The sequence below is a fragment of the Gracilinanus agilis genome, chromosome 4 (genome assembly GCF_016433145.1).
Source record: "Gracilinanus agilis isolate LMUSP501 chromosome 4, AgileGrace, whole genome shotgun sequence".
In the NCBI taxonomy this organism is placed as follows: Eukaryota; Metazoa; Chordata; class Mammalia; order Didelphimorphia; family Didelphidae; genus Gracilinanus; species Gracilinanus agilis.
The window spans coordinates 370135499-370155690 of NC_058133.1; the positions used below are offsets into that span (position 1 = coordinate 370135499).

The window sequence follows — 20192 nt, forward strand, 5'->3', positions numbered from 1 at the left end:
GCTTGATTAAAAACAAAACAAAACAAAAAAAAACAAATATTGGAGTTTAACTCAATAATTCCAGCAATGTCCTATTTGTCTCTGTCTCCTTCTAAATTTTCTTCTGCTCTCTTCCATGTAATCTTTTTACTCTTTCATGGATGCTATTCTTTTTTCATTACTATTATCCCTCCCACTTTTCCTCCCTCCCATATATCCTTCCTTCCCCTGACAAAAGCTTTCTCATGTGACAAATATCATCCAAGAAAACAAATCCATTCTTTTGTTGGATTTAAGGAAAGATGATGAAAATGCATAACTTACATCTTTTAGATATTTTCTCGACCAAAAAACCTTTCTGAGGAAATGGGATAATACCTGTGTAAAAAGCTTCATAAGCCTCAATGCTGTATACATGCTAGGTATAATAATAATTCTTGTTGTTATTATTTTGTGACAAGAAAACAATTTTTTTTACTGCAAGTCAATTTCACACATAGACAAAGCTTGCATAAAGGACCCTTTAAACAATGTGAGGTTATATTTATTATAGATTCCTACAAATTTAGAGTTGAAAGGGATTTTCATCATCAAATCCAACCTCCCTCATTTTTCAGATGAGGGAAGTGAGGTATACTAGAAAAGTCAAGTGGCTTGCTCAAGGCCACACAAACAATGAGTGGTAGAGACAGGATTTGAAGCCAGGACCACTGAATGCAAATCAAACATTCTTTCTGCTGTACCACAGCAGCTTCTAAACAAAGAGAGTTAGAGAAGACTGCCTGTTATGCCAGATGACTGATCTGTGATTGCTTTATGAGATTCTCCAAGATTATTTATGATGGTTTTTGACTTGGTGAGGAAAGCCACTGAAGAAAATGGAAAGCCTAGAGTTATGCAAAGGCTCTTTGCAGCTCTTTAATTTTATGTTTCATTGTTTTGGGGGAATAGAGAAAGATGTGCCAACAGCCAGAGCCTCACTTTCTTTCTTTTAACTTGCATTCCTAAGTCTACTGGAATGGTTGTTTTCATCTGTGCTGATGATGAATAGCTATACGTGCTGTCATTGAACTTAAATTCCCAGACATGAATTCTTCATGCAGGAAAAAAACATGGATGCAAATGCTGCAAAGGAGGGGAAACAAGTCCCTCAAGTAGATATCCCATGTTCAGCTGGGAGCAAGTTCATTCTCGGTCAGTTCACTTCCTTGATTTAAAAAGACAAGAATAGACTCAGGAAGAGGAGAATCCAGGAGATGGTGCATCAGCCCAGTAGAGAGGAAAACCTTGTTTTCTTACATTAGGTTATTTGTATTATTTCTGGAGGCTTCTTGTTAGGCTAGCCAATCTTTTTCAATTGATTGAACGGATTCATACTTGTGAATAGCAGTCCTATAATTTATACTTTAAAAGAGTGTTCAAGGGCAAGTAGGTAATACAGTAGACAGAGTGCTAGGTTTGGGTTTAAATTTGGCCTCAAACACTTCCTAGATGTATGACCCTGGGCAAGTCACTTACTCCTTCTTGTCTAGCCCTTACTGCTCTCCTGCCTTATAATTAATACTAAGACAGTAGGTAAGGGTTAAGAAAAAGTATTCATACTCATTGGAGGGTAGTTAAGTGGCACAGTGGATAGAGCAATGGGCTTGGAATCCAGAAGACTCATCTTCATGAGTTCAAATCCAACCTCAGACATTTACTAGCTATGTGACCCTGGGCAAGTCACTTAAGCCTGTTTGACTCAGTTTCTTTATAAAATGAGCTGAAAAAGGAAATCAAAACTACTCCAGAATATTTTGCCAAGAAAACCTCAAATAGGGACATAAAGAGTCAGATACTACTGAAATGAATCCACAATATAATGCATATTCATTAACTTGTAGTGGCAGAATTTTAGACATCGTGGTAAAAAGAAGTGAAAAAACGCAGGTAACATGGGAGAAAATAGTTGGGGCCCAGGATGGGTTAGAGATGGACACAATACAAATAAGCCATGGCTGCTGGTAGTTGGCTTTCTAGGCTCTACCCCCACCTAAATCATTCCTACTTCTCACAGCTTCTTCCCTCTTCTACTTCAGCCAAGAAGCATAATGAAAAAAGAAATGGCCTTAGAAGAGATGTAAGGACTAAAGCCAATTTATGACCTTTTTATTTGCTGACTGTGTGGCATTGGACAAATTAATCAGGTTCTTTGAATCCAGTATTTCCTTTTGTCATCTGTATAACATGGAGCTATCATGAATTATCAAAATTGATAATTCACTTAAAATATTTTGCTACCATGATGCGACATACAAATGTAAGCTATTATTTGTTGTTATTATTATTTAGTGGCTAGGTGATATGATGATGGAATTTGAGCATAGACTTTCTGCCCCTAAGTCTAAAAAAACACATGTAGGTGTGTGTGTACATCTATATATTTTACTTTTTAAAAATATACTACCAGTACAATGTATTAGCCACAGTGTAAATCTCCTACTGTATAATTATTTGGATTTTAAGAAGGTTTACAGATACATTAAACAAATGTAACCTTCCAGAATTTTTTATTATCCCTCTGATATAAATCATTGCCTTTAATCAGTTCCCCAACCCTTCCTTCTACCATCACAGAAGAAAGCAGTGGGCAATTATTTCCTAAACTCTCAGTATTCTCAGTGGAATTGTAAGCCTATAGTCCTCCTTCAACCAAAAATCAGAGGAACAATTTATACAATTAATCTTGACACTGGCTTTTGTTTAACTGCCTGATTTCTTTTTGCCATGAAATCTCTTGCCCCAGACATTGCTGATTAATAAAAGGACCTCTTGGCCCAGTTCTACACAGAGAGAACATTTCCACTGAAGAGTACTTGAAGTCTTATCATATGTTTGAGGAACAGTTTGTTGCACTATTCCCTTGGAGTAGGAGGAAGAAGGCAGAATACAGACCAGGGAAGAAGTTCATAAGGATAAGGAACAGGGACTAGTTTTTCGTGGGAACTTAGAGAAAACAGAAAAGAACAAGGACCCAAGGACACTGCAAGAGAGATCCCCAAGAACGCTGTCCACATCCAGAGGAAGAACTGTGGGAGTAGAAATGCAGAAGGAGAACATTCGCTTGATCACATGGTTCAATGGGGATATGATTGGGGATGTTGACTTTAAAAGATCACTCTATTGCAAATAGTAATAATATGGAAATAGGTTTTGAACAATGATACATGTATAACCCAGTGGAAAGGCTTGTTGGCTCTGGGAGGGGGGAGGGAAGAGGAGAGGGAAAGGACATGAATCATGTAACCATGGAAAAATATTCTAAATTAAATAGATAGATAGATAAATTTAAAATAAAATAAAATTCTTGCAAGCTGGAAAAAGAGAGTAATTCCTCAGGAAATTTACTTAAATGATGCCTTTGACTGTTTTAAAAAAGAAAAACCAAACATGTTATCTAACCAAAGTCAGGAGGGAATAAAAGAAACTGGCACTCTATCTAAATTGCTCTCTTTTGAATGTTATCAGCTCTAGAAGACCAAGCAGGTGCCAGCAAAGAATACCTACCAATAGATGTTCATATCATTGGGTTGTTCTTGAAATACAATTTAGTTTGACAAATCTGAATAATTATACATAGCTTTTAGTATGACTAGTTGGCATCTGGGTGGCACAGAGCATAAAGCCTGAGACTTGGAATCAGGAAAACCCAAATTCAAATTCTACCTCAGGTTCTTACTAGTTGTGTAATTCTGGGTAAGTCACTTAACTTCCCTCATCCTTAGTATCTTCTCCTGTAAAATGGAAATAATACATTGTGGGGGGTAGGGGCATGGCTCCCCTGAGATCTGGAAAAATCTGCATAAAAATTTTTGGCCCTCCCTTTGTACCAGAAAAAAAAAAGGCAGATTTTTTTTCTTTTTCTTGTTTTGGGGTGTTTATAAATAAAAGAAATCGTGTATATTTATGGGATTAAAGATAAATATATTGATATTACAGTCATCCCTCACCATATCATGCTTCACTTATCCCAGCTTCACTGTATGGTGGGTTTTAAAAAAATAGATATCTAATTATGTATTGCAGAGTTACATTCATCAGGGCATACTATTGGCTGATAGAATGAAAGGCAACCAACCACAGTTCTGTGTTCTGTATCCTGGGTGCTGATTGGCTCAGTGAATGTAGGTTAATAAGAGTGTGGGAAAGGTTTATAGGAGAGTGGGAAAGGCTTATAAAGCCTTAAAGTATATATAAATAATAAAATAAATATAACATTTGTGGATTTTCACCTATTGGGGAGATCTCTGAAACATAACTCCCGCAATAGGTGAGGGATCACTGTATATAACATTGTATGTATATTTTAGGCATTTCTGAGTTTCTAAAAATTTTCTGGTCATCTGCTATCCTTCATGTGTCATCTGCAGCTTCCACAAAACTCCCTAAAGATTTCCATTTAATTTCTTATGCAATTGTATACAATCCAAAACCCCAATGGGGAAAGTCACACAATGGAAGGAATACCTTCAAATGCACTTAAATATCTGGGTTGTTGTGTGGATCATACGAGATAATATAATTTATATAGCACTTTGCAAACTTGATAGCACTATAGAAATGTTAGCTATCATTATTAATAAACAATCCACACTAACTGATAAATGTCAAGAAGCTTGTCTTCGAGAAAACTCCTATTTTTTTCTAGTCAGCAGACCTACAAGTTTTATCTGATGTTATTCTGATAGATTTCCAAAAATTGCCATCATTATCTTATGGCTTCTCTCAGTAATCACAATTCATGTAAAAGTAAGTTATCTTAAAACCTAGAAATAGAACCAATTCCAAATGTCAGCCTTTTGCAAAAACAACCTCATGTTTCATTCATTATAAAGAAATAACCATTCTTATGTGAATGTTTTAACTGGTATCCTGCTGGTATGTGAGAGGTAGGATACTAGAGTAGAAAGCATATGGAATGTGGAATACAGGACCTGGATTCAGATCCTGTTTCTGCCACATATGTGTGTGTGTGTGTGTGTGTGTGTGTGTGTGTGTATGTGACCTTATACAAGTCATTTAACCATCCTTGTTTCCTCATCTGCAAAGTTAGGGGGTTGAACCTGATGATCTCTAAGGTCCCTTCCAACTCTAGATCTATGAGCCTATATATCCAATAGTCAAGACTTGAACTCGGATCTCCCTAACCCCAAGACTAGTCATTTATCCATTATTACACACTGCCTCTCTAATTTCGTGCTATAAATAGCAAATGAAATTTCTTATGGAAACTTTTTAAAAGTTCTTTAAAGTTAAAAAAGTTTCCATAAGAAATTTCATTTGCTCTTTATAGCCACCCTCGGAGAGGTGCAGAATGCAAGAATTATTATCTCTGCCTTACAGCTGGAGGTGCAGAAACCCAAGAGTGGGATGAGATTGTCCCAGGGTCAAATAGCTAATTACATAGCAGAACTGTAACTAGTACCAAATCTGAGTTTTGTTGGGGTTTTTCCACTGCAGCTCTCTCCCCAGATCCTCTCATGTCTCATCCCAAATCCCAGAAATGCTGCATGTATGACTACTATTAGTCATTATTTCCTGAAGCTCCCAGGATGTGTCTGTGATGAAAGAGTAAAGGGCTTTCTCAACTTTGGAGTGGGAAAAAAAGGCACAGACTGATTGAAATGACTTGCCCAAGATTATAGTTGGTGGCAGAGTCCATGCAGCTTGATGCTAAGTCTCATCTTCTTTATTGTATGTAACCTAGATCACAGCTAGTCAGAAGAGAGTTGCCTCTAAAATAAAATATAAATACCTTTATTTGTTTTTAAAGTATTACACAACCTGGCTTCACTCTTACCCTTTGGGGCTATTATGACTGAAAATAAGGGCTTTCTTAAACAGTCACTGTGATAATCAGCAAGAACACTAGAGACAGTTTAGAGGAAAGATTCACTTGGGAGTGTGGGTACCGGGACAAATGGGCATCAGTCGTGCACTGGACTGGTGGGCTTCTCCGTGAGATAGTCTGTATTTGTTTGGCAGGAGATTTGAAACTTATGAATTATTTACTTTCTGGAATTTTCCAAATTTTCCCATTTTTTCCCATGCTTAATTACAGGTAATAGAATTAGCAAATACCAAATCAGGGGATATGGAGGCACAACTCACAACTCTCTGCCTCTTTGTCTCCCTCTCCTAAATATGTGTATGTATTTATATTTGTATATATGCATATAGGTAGATAGATAGATAGATAAACAGACAGATACTTGTGTATTTATTCACTTTGTATTTATATTGTATATACTTTATATGTATTTGTTTTCTGTTCCATTAGAATGTAGACTCATTGAGAGTAGACATTATTTCATTCTTTACATTTGTATGCTTAATGTCTAACATTTGTCCAGCACATAGTAGATGCTTAATGAATACTTGTTTGAATCATTGATTCTAGTATTACAGATTTCGGTTTGAGGGTGGTTGAGTTGGTGTTGACAGTTTGTACTGGTTATAATTGGTTAATAAAATGAATCTTTCAAGAGCAGACAGAGGCACAGTAAAAAAAAAAGTGCCTCTTATTAGGCAATACATCATTCAAGAGATAATTAGGAAATGTGTGGATTTTTTGAGCCTTGCTTCATATCCTCTTCTAGTTGGCCCTCTCAGTTTTTAAAACCTGTTCCAGAGGTGGACTGGGAAACAAAAGATGAAATTTCCACCCATAAGGATGACTGCTTTAAAAGATTTAAGGAGACATGCCTACACTATTAACCAAAATGGAATTTATTTAGATTATCTGGGGATTTGAGTTTTTTCCCATCCTTATCCTCTATTGTCATGAATAAGCGAGATTGAAACATAGTCAAATTAATTGTTGTCATTAGAATACTGGAATCTGAGGTGGAAGGGGGCCTTAGAGATCATCCAGCCTACCTGAATCAAGAATCTTTTCTACAGAATTACCAACAAGTAGTCATCCATTGATGGGAAATTTACTGCCTCATGGGACAGCCAGTTCTTTTGGACTTGGATTATTCAAAGTGTTAGGAAATGTTTGTTTGATTAGTTTTTATTTTAAGTGAAAATCTGCTTTCCAGTAGCTTCTACTTTATTGGTCTTAGCTCTCTCCTCTAAAAAGAACAAGACTAACTCCTCTTCCATGAATCAATGCTCATAATATTTAAAGCCAACTATCATGCTTTTCCTGAGGATATTCCTTTCCAAATTAAATATCTACAACTTAGATAATTTCCTTAGAAGAAGAGGCAATGTCATCTGCTCTTTTAAAAAAAATTACCTACTTAAAATACAATATTGTACACACAGCACTTATCCATTTTCACATATTCATGCACAAGCCCATTTATTAAATGCTTAACTATATACAAATTCAATAAATTAAAAAACTTCTGAGTGTTCAGCACAATAACATTTCTCCTTGCTAACATTCATTAATACAAATATTTTAGTTTTTACTACTTAGCACAGGGTCTGGCATATAGAAAGTGGTTAGTAGATGCTTGTATATTGATTGACACAATGGGCAAGGCAATGGAAATTTGGGGAAGGACAGAAAAAGAAATAAATATGTATGTATGTATGTATGTATGTATGTATGTATGTATGTATGATATTTGTCATTCAGTCCATTTGGGAAGACAGTTTGAGTTGTTGTTATTGTTGTTCAGTTGTTTCAATTGTGTCCAACCCCCTCTGACCTCATTGGGATTTTTTTGACAGAGATACTGGAGTGGTTTGCATTTTCTTTCTCCAATTCACATATGAGGAAACTAAGGCAAACAGGATTAAGTGACTTGCCCAAGGTGACACAGCTAGTAATTGTCTATGGCTAGGTTGGAACACAAGAAGATGAGTCTTTCTCATTCCAGGTCTGGCAGTCTTTCTACTATGCCACCTAGCTGCTGAGAACTGCAATACAAGACAAACTGGAGTAAGAAAAGATGATAAATGCATGTTAAGCTAAGTCAACCAGCACAGGATATAAGTGGTATAGACAGTAATTATACTAAGAATTCAGAGGACAGAGAAATCATCTGTGCTGGAAGAATCTGGAAATTTTCATGAAGGAAATAATTTTCGAACTTGGCCTGATGATAGAATTTTGAAAGCATGAGTTTGACAAAAGAAGGTAAAGGTGTGGGCAACTAAGTGATCAATCAATCAGTAAACATTTCTTAATTTCTTAACGCAAAGATAAAAATGAAAAAATCCTTGCTCTCTAGGGGTTTATATTCTAAATGGAATGTATTTAAATATATGCAGGGTGAATACCAAGTAGTTTTAGAAAAGAGGGCACTAGTAGCTGGGGGAATCTGGAAAGCATCATATGGAATATGGTGCTTAACTGTGCTGTGAAGGATGCAAGGGATTCTAAGAGCCAGAGGGGAGGAGAGAAGGTCATTCCAGACATGAGAGATGGAGTGTTTTATATAAGGAACACAGCTAAGCAAGTAGAGAGCCAAGAAAAAAAGGCAGTGTCTTTGGAATTTGTAAGTAGAACAGGTTGAGAAGCAGCAGATTTGTGTAAAAAATTAGCAGGAAGTAAGGCTGGAAATTTTGGTTGAGGCCAAATTTTGCAAAGTGTTTAATTTCCAACTGAATCGTCAACCTTTAAACTTTAGAGGCAGTAGGAAGTCTCCATAGATTTTTGAGCAAGGAAGTAATAAGGTGAAAGTGATGTTTTAGGATAAGTTTGGCAATGCTGTACAATATAAATTGGAACGACAAAGTCTAGAACAGGACAGATAGATGGCTCAGTGGATAGAGAGCCATGCCTAGAGACAGGAAGTCCTGGGTTCAATTGTGGCCCTGGGCAAGTCACTTCACTCCAGTTACCTAGCCCTTACCACTCTTCTTCTACCTTGGAACTGATACTTTGTATTAATTCTAATATAGAAGGTAAGGGAGAAAGAAAGAAAGAAAGAAAGAGAGAGGGAAGAGAGAGAGAGAGAGAGAGAGAGAGAGAGAGAGAGAGAGAGAAAGAAAGAAAGAAAGAAAGAAGAAAAGAAAAAGAGAGAGAGAAAAAGAGAGAAAGGAAGAAAGAAGGAATACTAGAGGCAAGGAAATGAATTTGAATTCAAGGGCATAGCATGGTAGTTGAATAAAATTTAGATCATTTATTAAATGCTTTCTATATACAAAGCAATGTGCTAAGCACTAGTCATCAAGATAGAAAAGTAAGACAGTCCCTGCTCTTAAGAAGCTCATGCTGGGGAAGACAATACATATGGAAGGTTTCAGCGTTAAGTCAGATAGAAAGGTTCCATGGTCCTTAAAGTTCAAGGTGGTCCAGGTATGAGATTAAAAGGGTTTGAACTGGTTAAAAAGAAGAAAAAGGAATGGATACAACAGACTGGGTGAGAGATGTACTGATAGGATTTGGTAAGCAATGATATTATAGGATTTTTCTCATCTGTAAAATCAATTGATTTATTAACAAGAACTTTAGTGAGCACCTTTCTTAAGCAAGGCATAAAACCTAGGCACTGGGGATACAAATACACACACACATACACACACACACACACACACACACACACACACACACAAAATGAAACAATCCTTACTCTCAAGGAACTGGCATTCTGTTGGGGAGAATAGGTACAAGAATAAGTAAATATGAAATATATGCAAAGTATTTTTCTTTTTTTATTTTTATTTAGAATATTTTCCCATGGTTACATGATTCAAAATCCCCTCCCCCCCACCTTTTCAACCACCACCACCACCCCCAAAGTCGACAAGCAATTCCACTGGGTTATACATGTATCATTGTTCAAAACCTATTTCCATGTTATTCATATTTGCAGTAGAGCAATCTTTTAATATGAAATCCACAATCACATCCCTATCGCACTTCATGATTGAGCATATATTTTTCTAATGCATTTCTGTTCCCACAGTTCTTCCTCTGGATGTGGATAGTGTTCTTTCTCATAAGGTCTTTGGAATTGTCCTGGATCATTGCATTACTGCTAGTAGAGAAGTTTATTACATTGGATTATGCCACAATATACCAGTCTCTGTATACAATGTTCTCCTGGTTCTGCTCCTTTCACTCTGCATCAATTTCTGGAGGTCTTTCCAGTTCACATGGAATTCCTCCAGTTCTTTATTCCTTTCAGCACAATAATATTCCATCAATATCAGATACCACAACTTGTTCAGCCATGCCCCAATTGATGGACACCCCCTCATTTTTCAAATTTTTGCCACCATAAAGAGCGCAGCTATAAATATTTTTGTACAAGTCTTTTTCCTTATTATCTCTTTGGGGTACAAACCCAGCAGTGGTATGGCTGGATCAAAGGGCAGGCATCTTTTAAAGCTCTTTGAGCATAGTTCCAAATTGCCTTCTGGAATGGTTAGACCAGTTCACAACTCCACCAAGAATGAATTAGTGTCCCAATTTTGCCACATCCCCTCCAACATTGATCACTTTCCTTTTCTGTCATATTGCTCAATCTGCTAGGTGTGAGATGGTACCTCAGTGTTGTTTTAACTTGCATTTCTCTAATCAGGAAGAATTTAAAACATTTTTTCATGTGTTTATTGATAGTTTTGATTTCATCATGTGAAAACTGCCTATTCGTGTCTCTTGACCATTTGTTAATTGGGGAATGGCTTGATTTTTTGTCAATTTGACTTAGTTCCTTATATATTTGAGAAATTAAACCTTTGTCAGAGAGTTTTGTTATAAAAATGTTCTCCCAGTTTGTTGCTTCCCTTCTAATTTTGGTTGCATTGGTTTTGTTTGTACAAAACCTTTTTAATTTGATATAATCAAAGTCATTCATTTTACATTTTACAGTGTTCTCTATCTCTTGCTTGGTCTTAAATTCCTTCATTTTCTGCAGATCTGACAGGTATACTATTCTTTGTTCACCTAATTTATTTATGATTTCACGCTTTATATTTAAGCCATTTACCCATTTTGAATTTATCTTGGAGTAGGATGTAAGATGTTGATATAAACCTAATTTTTCCCATATTGTTTTCTAATTTTCCCAGCAGTTTTTGTCAAATAGCAAGTTCTTATCCCCAAAGCTGGGATCTTTGGGTTTATGGAACACTAGCTTGCTGAGGTTGTTTAGTCCTAGTCTACTCCACTGATCCACCGTTCTGTCTCTTAGCCAGTACCATATTGTTTTGATAACCACTGCTTTATAGTACAGTTTAAGATCTGGTTCTACTAGGCCCCCATCCTTCATATTTTTTTCATTATTTCCCTTGATATTCTTGATCTTTTGTTCTTCCAGATGAACTTCGTTATAATTTTTTCTAACTATAAAAAAAGTTTTCTGGTAGTTTGATAAGTATGGCACTGAATAAGTAGACTAATTTGGGTAGGATTGTCATTTTTATTATATTAGCTTGTCCTATCCAGGAGCAGTTAATGTTTTTCCAATTGTTTAGATCTAATTTTAATTATGTGATTTTAATTGTATGAATAGTGTTTTGTAGTTTGTTTGTAAAAACCCTTACCTTCCATCTTAGAGTCAATGCCATTTATTGGTTCCAAGGCAAAAGAGTGGTAAGGGCTATGCAATGGGGGTTAAGTGACTTGCCCAGGGTCATGCAGCTGAGAAGTGTCTCAGGCCAGATTTGTACCTAGGACCCCCCCCATCTCTAGGCCTGGTTTTCAATCCACTCAGCTACCCAGCTGCACCCCACACATACACACCGTGTTTGTCTTGGTAGATAGATTCCTAAATATTTTATATTGTGTAGAGTGATTTTAAATGGAGTTTCTCTTTATAACTCTTACAGCTGAATTTTGTTAGAAATATATATATATAAATGCTGATAATTTATGTAGGTTTATTTTATACCTTGCAACTTTACTAAAGTTCTTAATTATTTCCACTAGCCTTTTAGTTGATTTTCTGGGGTTGTTTAAGTATACCATCATATCATCTGCAAAGAGTGATAGTTTAGTCTCCTCATTGCCTACTTTAATCCCTTCAATTTCTTTTTCTTCTCTAATTGCTACTACTAGCATTTCTAGTACAATATTGAATAAAAGAATTGATAATGGGCATTCTTGCTTCACTCCTGATCTAATTGGGAAGGTTTCTAACTTGTAACTTGCAAATGATACTTGCTGATGGTTTTAAATAGATACTGTTTATTATTTTGAGGAATGGCCCTTCTATCTTATATTTTCTAGTGTTTTAATTAGGGCTGGCTGTTGTATTTTGTCAAAGGCTTTTTCTGCATCTATTGAGATAATCATGTGATTTTTGTTGGTTTGATTATTGATATGGTCAATTATGTGGATGGTTTTCCTAATATTAATCCATCCTTGCATTCCTGGAATAAGTCCCACTTGATCATAGTGGATAATCCTCATGATCAATTGCTATAGTCTTTTTGCTAATATTCTATTTAAGATTTTTGCGTTTATATTCATTAAGGAGTTTGGTCTATAGTTTTCTTTTTTGGTTTTTGGTCTTCCTGGCTTCTGAATCAGTTCCATATTTGTGTCATAAAAGGAACTTGGTAAAACTTCTTTGCTTATTTTGTCATATAATTTGTATAGTATTGGGATTAGTTGTTCTTTAAATGTTTGATAGAATTCACTTGTGAATCCATCTGGCCCTGGGGATTTTTTCTTAGGAAGTTCCTTGATGGTTTGTTCAATTTCTTTTTCTTAGATAGGATTGTTTAAGAATCCTATTTCTTCTTTTATTAATCTAGGCAATTTATATTTTTAAAATATTCACCCATTTTCATTTCACCTAGATTGTCATATTCATTGCCATATAATTGAGCAAAGGAGTTCTTAATAATTGCCTTAAGTTCCTCTTCATTAGAGATGAGATAGCCTCTTGAATCTTTGATATCATTAATTTGATTTTCTTCTTTCTTTTTTATTAGATTAACCTGTACTTTATTTTATTTGTTTTTTCAAAGTACCAGCTTCTAGTCTATTTTAATAATTCAATAGTCCTTTTACTTTCAGTTTGATTAATTTCTCCTTTATTTTTTAGGAATTCCAACTTAGTTTTTATCTGGGGATTTTTAATTTGTTCTTTTTCCTAATTTTTTAAGTTGTAAGCCCGTTTCATTGATCTCTGCCCTCTCTATTTTCTTGGTATAGGCACTCAGCAATATAAAGTTTCCCCTGAGTACTGCCTTGCCTGTATCCCATAAGTTTTGGTATGATGTCTCCTTATTGTCATTCTCTTTAATGAAATCTGTGATTGTTTCTCTGATTTCTTCTTTGACCCACCTGTTTTGAAGAATTAGACTATTTAGTTTCCAATTACTTTTAAATTTGCTTTTCCATGGATCCTTGTTAATTATAATTTTTACCACATTATGATCTAAAAAACCAGCGTTAATTATTTCTTCTTTTCTGCATTTGTTTGCAATATTTCTATGCCCTAGTACATGGTTGATTTTTGTAATGTACCATGGTCTGAGAAGAAAGTATTTTCCTTTTTATCCCTGTTCAGTTTTTTCAGATATCTATTAATTCTAATTTTTCTAGCATTCCATTTATTTACCTTATTTCTTTCTTATTTATTTTTTGTTTCGATTTATCTAGTTCTGAGTTCTGAAAGGGCAAGGTTAAGATCCCCCACTAGTATTGTCTTAATATCTATTTTCTCCTTGAGCTTCTTCATTTTTTCCTTTAGAAATCTAGATGCTGTACCATTTGGCGCATAAGCATTTAGTAATGATATTACTTCATTATTTATAGTACCTTTTAGCAAAATGTAATTTCCTTCTTTATCTCCTTTAATCAGATCAATTTCTACTTTGGCTTTGTTTGATATCATGATTGCTACTCCAGCTTTTTTTTTTTTTACTTTAGAAGATGTATAATATATTCTGCTCCAGCCTTTTACCTTGAATCTGTGTGTGCCACCTTGCCTCAAATGTGTTTCTTGTAAACAACATATAGTAGGATTCTGGTTTTTAATCCACTATGGTATCCACTTCTGTTTAATGGGTGAGTTCATCCCATTCACATTAAGCATTATGATTACTAACTGTGTATTGCCCTCCATCATATTATCCACTTTGGATCCTTCTCTATTCCTCTCACCAGTATTTTGTTTTTTGTCACCCCACTAGGTCCCCCTCCCTTCAGTTACCCTCCCGCTTCCTTTGTCTTGTTCCCCTTCTACTTCTCTGTAGGGTAAGATAGAATTCTATATCCCACTAAGTATACTCATTTTTCCCTCTCTGACCCAGTTATAAAGAGAGTAAAGTTAGAGCATTGCCTGTCACCATCCTTATCTTGCCCTCTCTGTATTGTTTTTTCTTGCCTCTTTATGTTATACAATTTACCCCATTTTTTCTCTCCCTTCCCTTTTCTTTCAGTGTAACCCTCTCTTTAAGTCCTTGATTGATTTTTACATGTCATTCATATGCATATATATCATATCATACATACATACATATCATACATGCATATCACATTTACATATACATCATATCATCATATATGTCATATTATCATAATCAGCTTACTTTTCTACCCTCTTTCTGAGTAAATTCCTTCTATCTTCTCTACTACTAAGAGTAATTTTTTGACAATTATAGAAATTCTCTTCCTATGTAGACATATAGACATTTTTACCTTAATAAGTCCCTTAAATTTTCGGTTTCTTATTTACCTTTCTGGGCTTCTCTTGTGTCTCATGTTTGGCCTTTAAATTTTTTGTTTATGTCAGGCTTATTCCTCAGGAATGCTTAGAATTCTTCTATCTTATTGAATGATCATTTTTCCCCCTGAAAGAGTATACTCAGTTTTGCTGGATAGGTGACTCTAGGTTGTAAATTCAAATCTTTTGCCTTGCTGAATATCATATTCCATGCCTTCCAATCCTTTAATAGAAGCCGCCAGGTCCTGAGTGATCCTGATTGTAGCTCCATGGTATTTGAATACTTTCTTCCTGGCTGCTGGAAGTACTTGTTCCTTGGCTTGGTGACTCTTGAATTTGACTATTACATTCCTGGAAGTTGTCAATTGAGGATTTCTTTCTGGAAGTGATCTGTGAATTCTTTCCATTTCAATTTTATTTTTTTATTCAAGGATCATCTGGGCAGTTATCTTTGATAATTTCTTGTAATATGATATCCAATATTTTTTCTTCATCATAGCTTTCAGGCAGTCCAATAATTCTCAGATTATCTCTCCTAGATCTATTTTCTAGGTCTGTTGTTTTTTTCAATAAGATATTTCATGTTTCCTCTGTTTTTTATTCCTTTGATCTTGCTTTATTGTTTCTTGATTTCTCATGAAATCATTGGTTTCTAGATGGTCAATTCTGATTTTTAAGGTCTGGTTTTCCTCTGTCAGTTTTTGGTTCTCCTTTTTCAATTGGCCTATTTCTTTTTGCATCACTTTCATTTCTCTTCCCCACTTTTCCTCTACCTCTAATAATTGGGTTTTGAAGTCTTTTTTGAGCTCTTCCAGAATCTGTATCCAATCCATATTTTTCTTTTGAACTTTTGGTTTATTTCCTTTGCTTTTGCTGTCCCTTTCTGTGCCTGCACCTTGCTTTTTGTCTCCATAAAAAATCTTTAGACTTAGGTGCTTTTTTTGACTGTTTGCTCATTTTTTCTATCTAATTATAGGTGGGCTCTGTTTTCTGGGAAGTTGGGGTACCCTCTTAAATTTTAGTCCTTCCTTGATGTTATTTTCAGCTTATTTTCCAGGTTGTTGCTAGTTTACCAGATGGTCTAAGGTAGTGTTCCCAAAGTGAGCGCCACCACCCCCTGGTGGGTGCTACAGCGATCCAGGGAGGTGGTGATGGCCACAGATGCATTTATCTTTCCTATTAATTGCTATTAAAATTTAAAAAAAATTAATTTCCAGGGGGCTAAGTAATATTTTTTCTGGAAAGGGGGCAATAGGCCAAAAAAGTTTGGGAACCACTGGTCTAAGGGCTGAGAGCTCTGAGAGTCCCTTCCCCCTGGTGATTCAATTGACCCTTGAGATGCTGATTGCTTGACTTTCCTCAGGCTTAGGTGCAAGCTTTTGATCTCAGTCTGAACTTGATCAGGTCAGGTGCTGATCAGATTCTAGCCCCAGGCTTAGGCTCTTGGTTTTTGGTGTAATGATGAGAGGATCAACAAGGGCCTAAAACCTGTATTACATTAGTCTCAAGGTGTTCTTGATTCAATCCAGAACACTCTTGATTACCCTGTTCTGGAGCTCCACCCTTAGTTTGGGGCAAAAAGATCCCAGGGAGGTTCCCCTAAGAACTGTGTCCTCACCCCACACCCAGACTGGTATTCCTGGCTTTGCTCTGGGCCCACTTAGATTGGCCCCCTTCAGCCCAGATTGCCTTGGGCTGGGACTCTGGACTTCTCTACAGGTTTGCAAATTCAAGGGTTGTCAGTTGGCTTGGACCTCTTTTTGCCCGACAGGAACTCAGGGTCTGACTTAGCTTAAACTTAAGTTTAGAACCTGTGAAAGCAGACGTGTGGGACTATAGGGATGTGGTTTGTTATTGGCTTGTTCTTCACTTGCTGCTATGCCCCCTGCTAGCTCCACTCCCCTCTCACCTCAGTTCCCCAGATGGTCTTTGCCTACCTTTTTGGTTTTTCTTTTTTTTTTTTAAAGGTTGTTTCCCTCTGCCTCTTTGTTGGTTCTTTCACTCCTGTATTAATTTTGTGGCTATATTTTACTCTTGGTTGGAGAGGATTTTCGTGGTGAAATGGCAAGCTGTTGTCCTAGTTTCTCCTCCATCTTGGCTCCACCTCCCCACAAAGTATTGTTCTAATGGAGAAGATCATAACACTTGAGAATGGAGGGAATCAGTAAAGGCTTCCTGTAGATGGTAACACCTAACCTGAACTTTGAAAGAAGCTAGAGATTTTTAGAGATGAGGTGGGAAGAAGTGTATTCGAGGCATAGGGAAAGTCTATGTCAAAGGCATATGGACAGGAAATAGAATACAGATTGCCTCCTGTTTGATCATCTTGATTTTTTTTTCATTAGAATAGGATGAAAAATTATGTACTATGAGTGTAGGAATGGGGCAAGAAACCAAGCCTTAAAGCAACATTTTTGTCATTGACCCCTTTGGTAGTCTAGTCAAACCCATAGACTCTTACTCCAAATAAAGTTTTTTTAAATTAATTAATATGTTTTTACCAATTGCATGTAATAACAAATTTCCACACAAGTTTTCCTAAGTTATATGATCGAACTTATCTCCCTCCCTTCCTTCCCTTCCCCCTCCTGGTACAAGTAGGAGATTTGATCTGGGTTGTACTTGTATTATCCTGCAAACATATGTCCATATTGTTCATTTTTGTGAGTAAAAAAAACCCTTGGTTTAGATGTCACAAAGTAGGTGGCACTGCCTTAATTGTATGTGTGTTGTAAAGGCCTCTAGGTCCTCTTCCATCCTTATCAAGGGAAGTGCTAACCTTCTCTCCTTTCATACAACACCAAATAATGTTTTTACAGGCATAAAATAAAATATATAGCATTATAAAAAGAAGCTAATTTGTAGTGAAATACAAATTACCAAAGTATTTTGTTTCATTTTATTTTAAGTTTCAATTATATTGAAATACAGTTGTAGAAGTTTTGGTTTGATTTGTTTGTTTTTAAGTAAACTTAAGTAAACTGTTGCCTTAAGGAGAAAGTTTAGAGTAGCCTTTGTGAGAACAAAGTGGCTATTGGGAGGGAAAGAAGTCCAGAGGACAAGTTGAACCAAGAGTCAAGTTAAGCCCTGGAGCTAGCAACAGAAGGGCAATTAGATGTTAGGGTTGATCCAAGGCTCTGCATTCAATGGCATATAGGATGACTATAGAGTAAACTTCCATTGCTAACAGCTAAAAGCACCCTTTAAGTCTGAAAAAAGGAGATTATACAACAAAGGAAATTCATTAGAGCTAGTAAAGGCTAGTGAGATTTTTTTTTGTTCTGTTAATGAGGTTTTAAAGTTAAGAGTGAATGGAAGTCCTAGAGGTCACTATCAAAGGGGGAAAAAATTCACTTTCAGAAATAGTGATGCTTTCTAAAGACACACTGGTCAGGCAACAAGCATTTATTCAGCTTCTACTATGTGCTAGGTACAGTCTAAGCACCAAGGATACACAGAAAGGCAAAAATAAGCCAGTCCCTGCTCTTAAGAAATTCCTAGCCTAATAAGAGAGACAACATGCAAATAACTATGTACAAACTAAATATAGGATGAATAGGAGATAATCAACAGACATTATTGAGTTAGATCTGGACAGGCTTCTTGCAAAAGATAGGATTTTAGCTGGGACTTGAAAGAAGCTTTGGAGGACAGGAGACAGACATGAGAAGGAAGAGAATTCAAGACATAGGAAATAACCAGTGAAAATTTTCAGAGTTTGGGGTATGGTATGTCTTGTATATATGATTTTTCATAATGCATAGATATCCTCTGACAACTGTGTGCAGTGGGAGTGTCTACATTATACAAAGTATACCTGCTTATTTTGCCCTCAGAAAAACTATCTAACAATAACTCTTTCTTTTTCCCCACAGTGGTTCTCTGTCAGATAAGCGATTTCTGTTTCCTTTTGATGGTAAGAAAATTTTAAATAATCTCTTTTGGAATTTTGAAATAATTGGAGATTTTGAATGCTTATACATTCTTCATCTAGTTTCTATGCCATACCTTCTCCTCCTTTTGAAATCAAGTATTTTGTGAAATATTAGCTATTGAACCAGGCTATATAACATACTAATTTATAATGCTTAGAAGAGAAAATGGAGGAAGCAAATATAAAAGATAAAAGGTTTATTAATAACCCATGAGAAGCCCTATGATATAGTGAATGGAGTTTGTCTACTATAAGCTAAACACACCAAAGCTGTTTTTGTTCTTTATCTCCCTCCTTTTCCCCCTGCACATGGTGAAAAGAGAATGATATCTACCCTAAGGTCTGGAATTTTTATTCCACTAGGCGTTAACTGGGTAAAAATTGATAAAGAATCTCAACATTGCCATTTGATTTTTATAAGCAGCTAGATGGCACTGTGGACAGAATGCTGGACATGGAAACATGATATAGGTTCAAATTCTGCTTCAGATACTTGGCTGTGTGACCTTGGGCAAATTGCTTAACTTGGCATGATTTACTAGTCCTAAAGGCATTAGCCATGGCAGTTTTTTTAAAAATTTGCTGAATCTCGACCCTATCAGATGTGAGCCTTGGTTACTTAGCCAACAGCCAGGACTGGCATTTAGAGATCAGAGTCAGATTAGGAGGATACAGAGGAAATCTACAGGTGTGGAAGAAGATGTAACTTGAGTTTAATATGATTATAGTGAACAGATTACCAGGCATCCAAGTGAGTATTTGGAAGCTGAAAAATATAAAAATGTATAAGATCAACTCCCTCCTGTATCCATATGTTTAATACAAATTTGGATCATGCAAACTAATTCCTAATTCTTCTCTATTCCCATAAGTCACTTGATTCATCTGCCACCTCAGTAACCAGAAAATCAACTGAGTCATTCTTGGTCAATAGGGAATTTTATTCTCACTTTGCTATTTTATCCATCCATGACAAGACCTGTACCTGAATTGTATTATTCCTTTTATTATAGGTTGCAGTAAATCCCTGAGTTTGAAATCTTCCAGGCAAATCACCGCTTCTTCCTCTTGGCAATGGATCAATGAAAATGGAGAAGTGGTTCATTGGTCTCCTGGCCAGGCATGGCTCCAGGACCAAGGGCCATCGTGGGCTTCAGGAGATACTGGCACCAACCACAAATCTGAGGAGTGGCTGGAAATAGATTTAGGAGAGAAAAAGAAAATAACAGGTATCTAAGCACTTATTTTTGTAGCTTTAGAGAGGTGCCACACTTATGAATCCATTTCATAATAGGCTACATTGAGATAATACTTTTGCTTTACATAATATTCTTCTTTAAAAAGTTCAAAATTCCTAATCCTCCTTACTGCTAATGTCTTCCCTCCATTAATTAGCTCCAATATAACATGTATGAGATTTGTTTGTATATAGTTATTTGCATGTTGTTTCCCCCATTACACTGTAAACTTCTCAAGAGCAGGGACTGTCTTTTGCTTTCTTTTGTATTCATAGCATTTAGCACAGTGCTTAGCACATAGTAGGTATTTAACAAATGATTGTTGGCAGACTAGACTGACAAAGCACTTCACAGAATTAAAAAATGAAATGATTTTTCTAAATTTCAATGTGTGAGAGAATAAGGGAGATATATTGG

At 36.0% G+C, this 20192-nt stretch overlaps 1 protein-coding gene and 1 non-coding gene across 2 annotated transcripts in view; one reads left to right on the forward strand and one right to left on the reverse strand.

The window, feature by feature from the left end:
- The window catches only part of DCBLD1 (discoidin, CUB and LCCL domain containing 1), a 113213-nt gene that overhangs the window by 76190 nt on the left and 16831 nt on the right, over positions 1-20192 (forward strand). Inside the window, exons 7-8 of the mRNA XM_044676815.1 lie at positions 18479-18519; positions 19551-19766. Coding sequence (XP_044532750.1) covers positions 18479-18519; positions 19551-19766 — 257 coding nt within the window. The remainder of the gene's footprint in view (positions 1-18478; positions 18520-19550; positions 19767-20192) is intronic.
- LOC123248267 lies at positions 17276-17404 on the reverse strand. The gene has a single exon (XR_006506334.1). It is a non-coding gene; the product is annotated as a U6atac minor spliceosomal RNA (small nuclear RNA).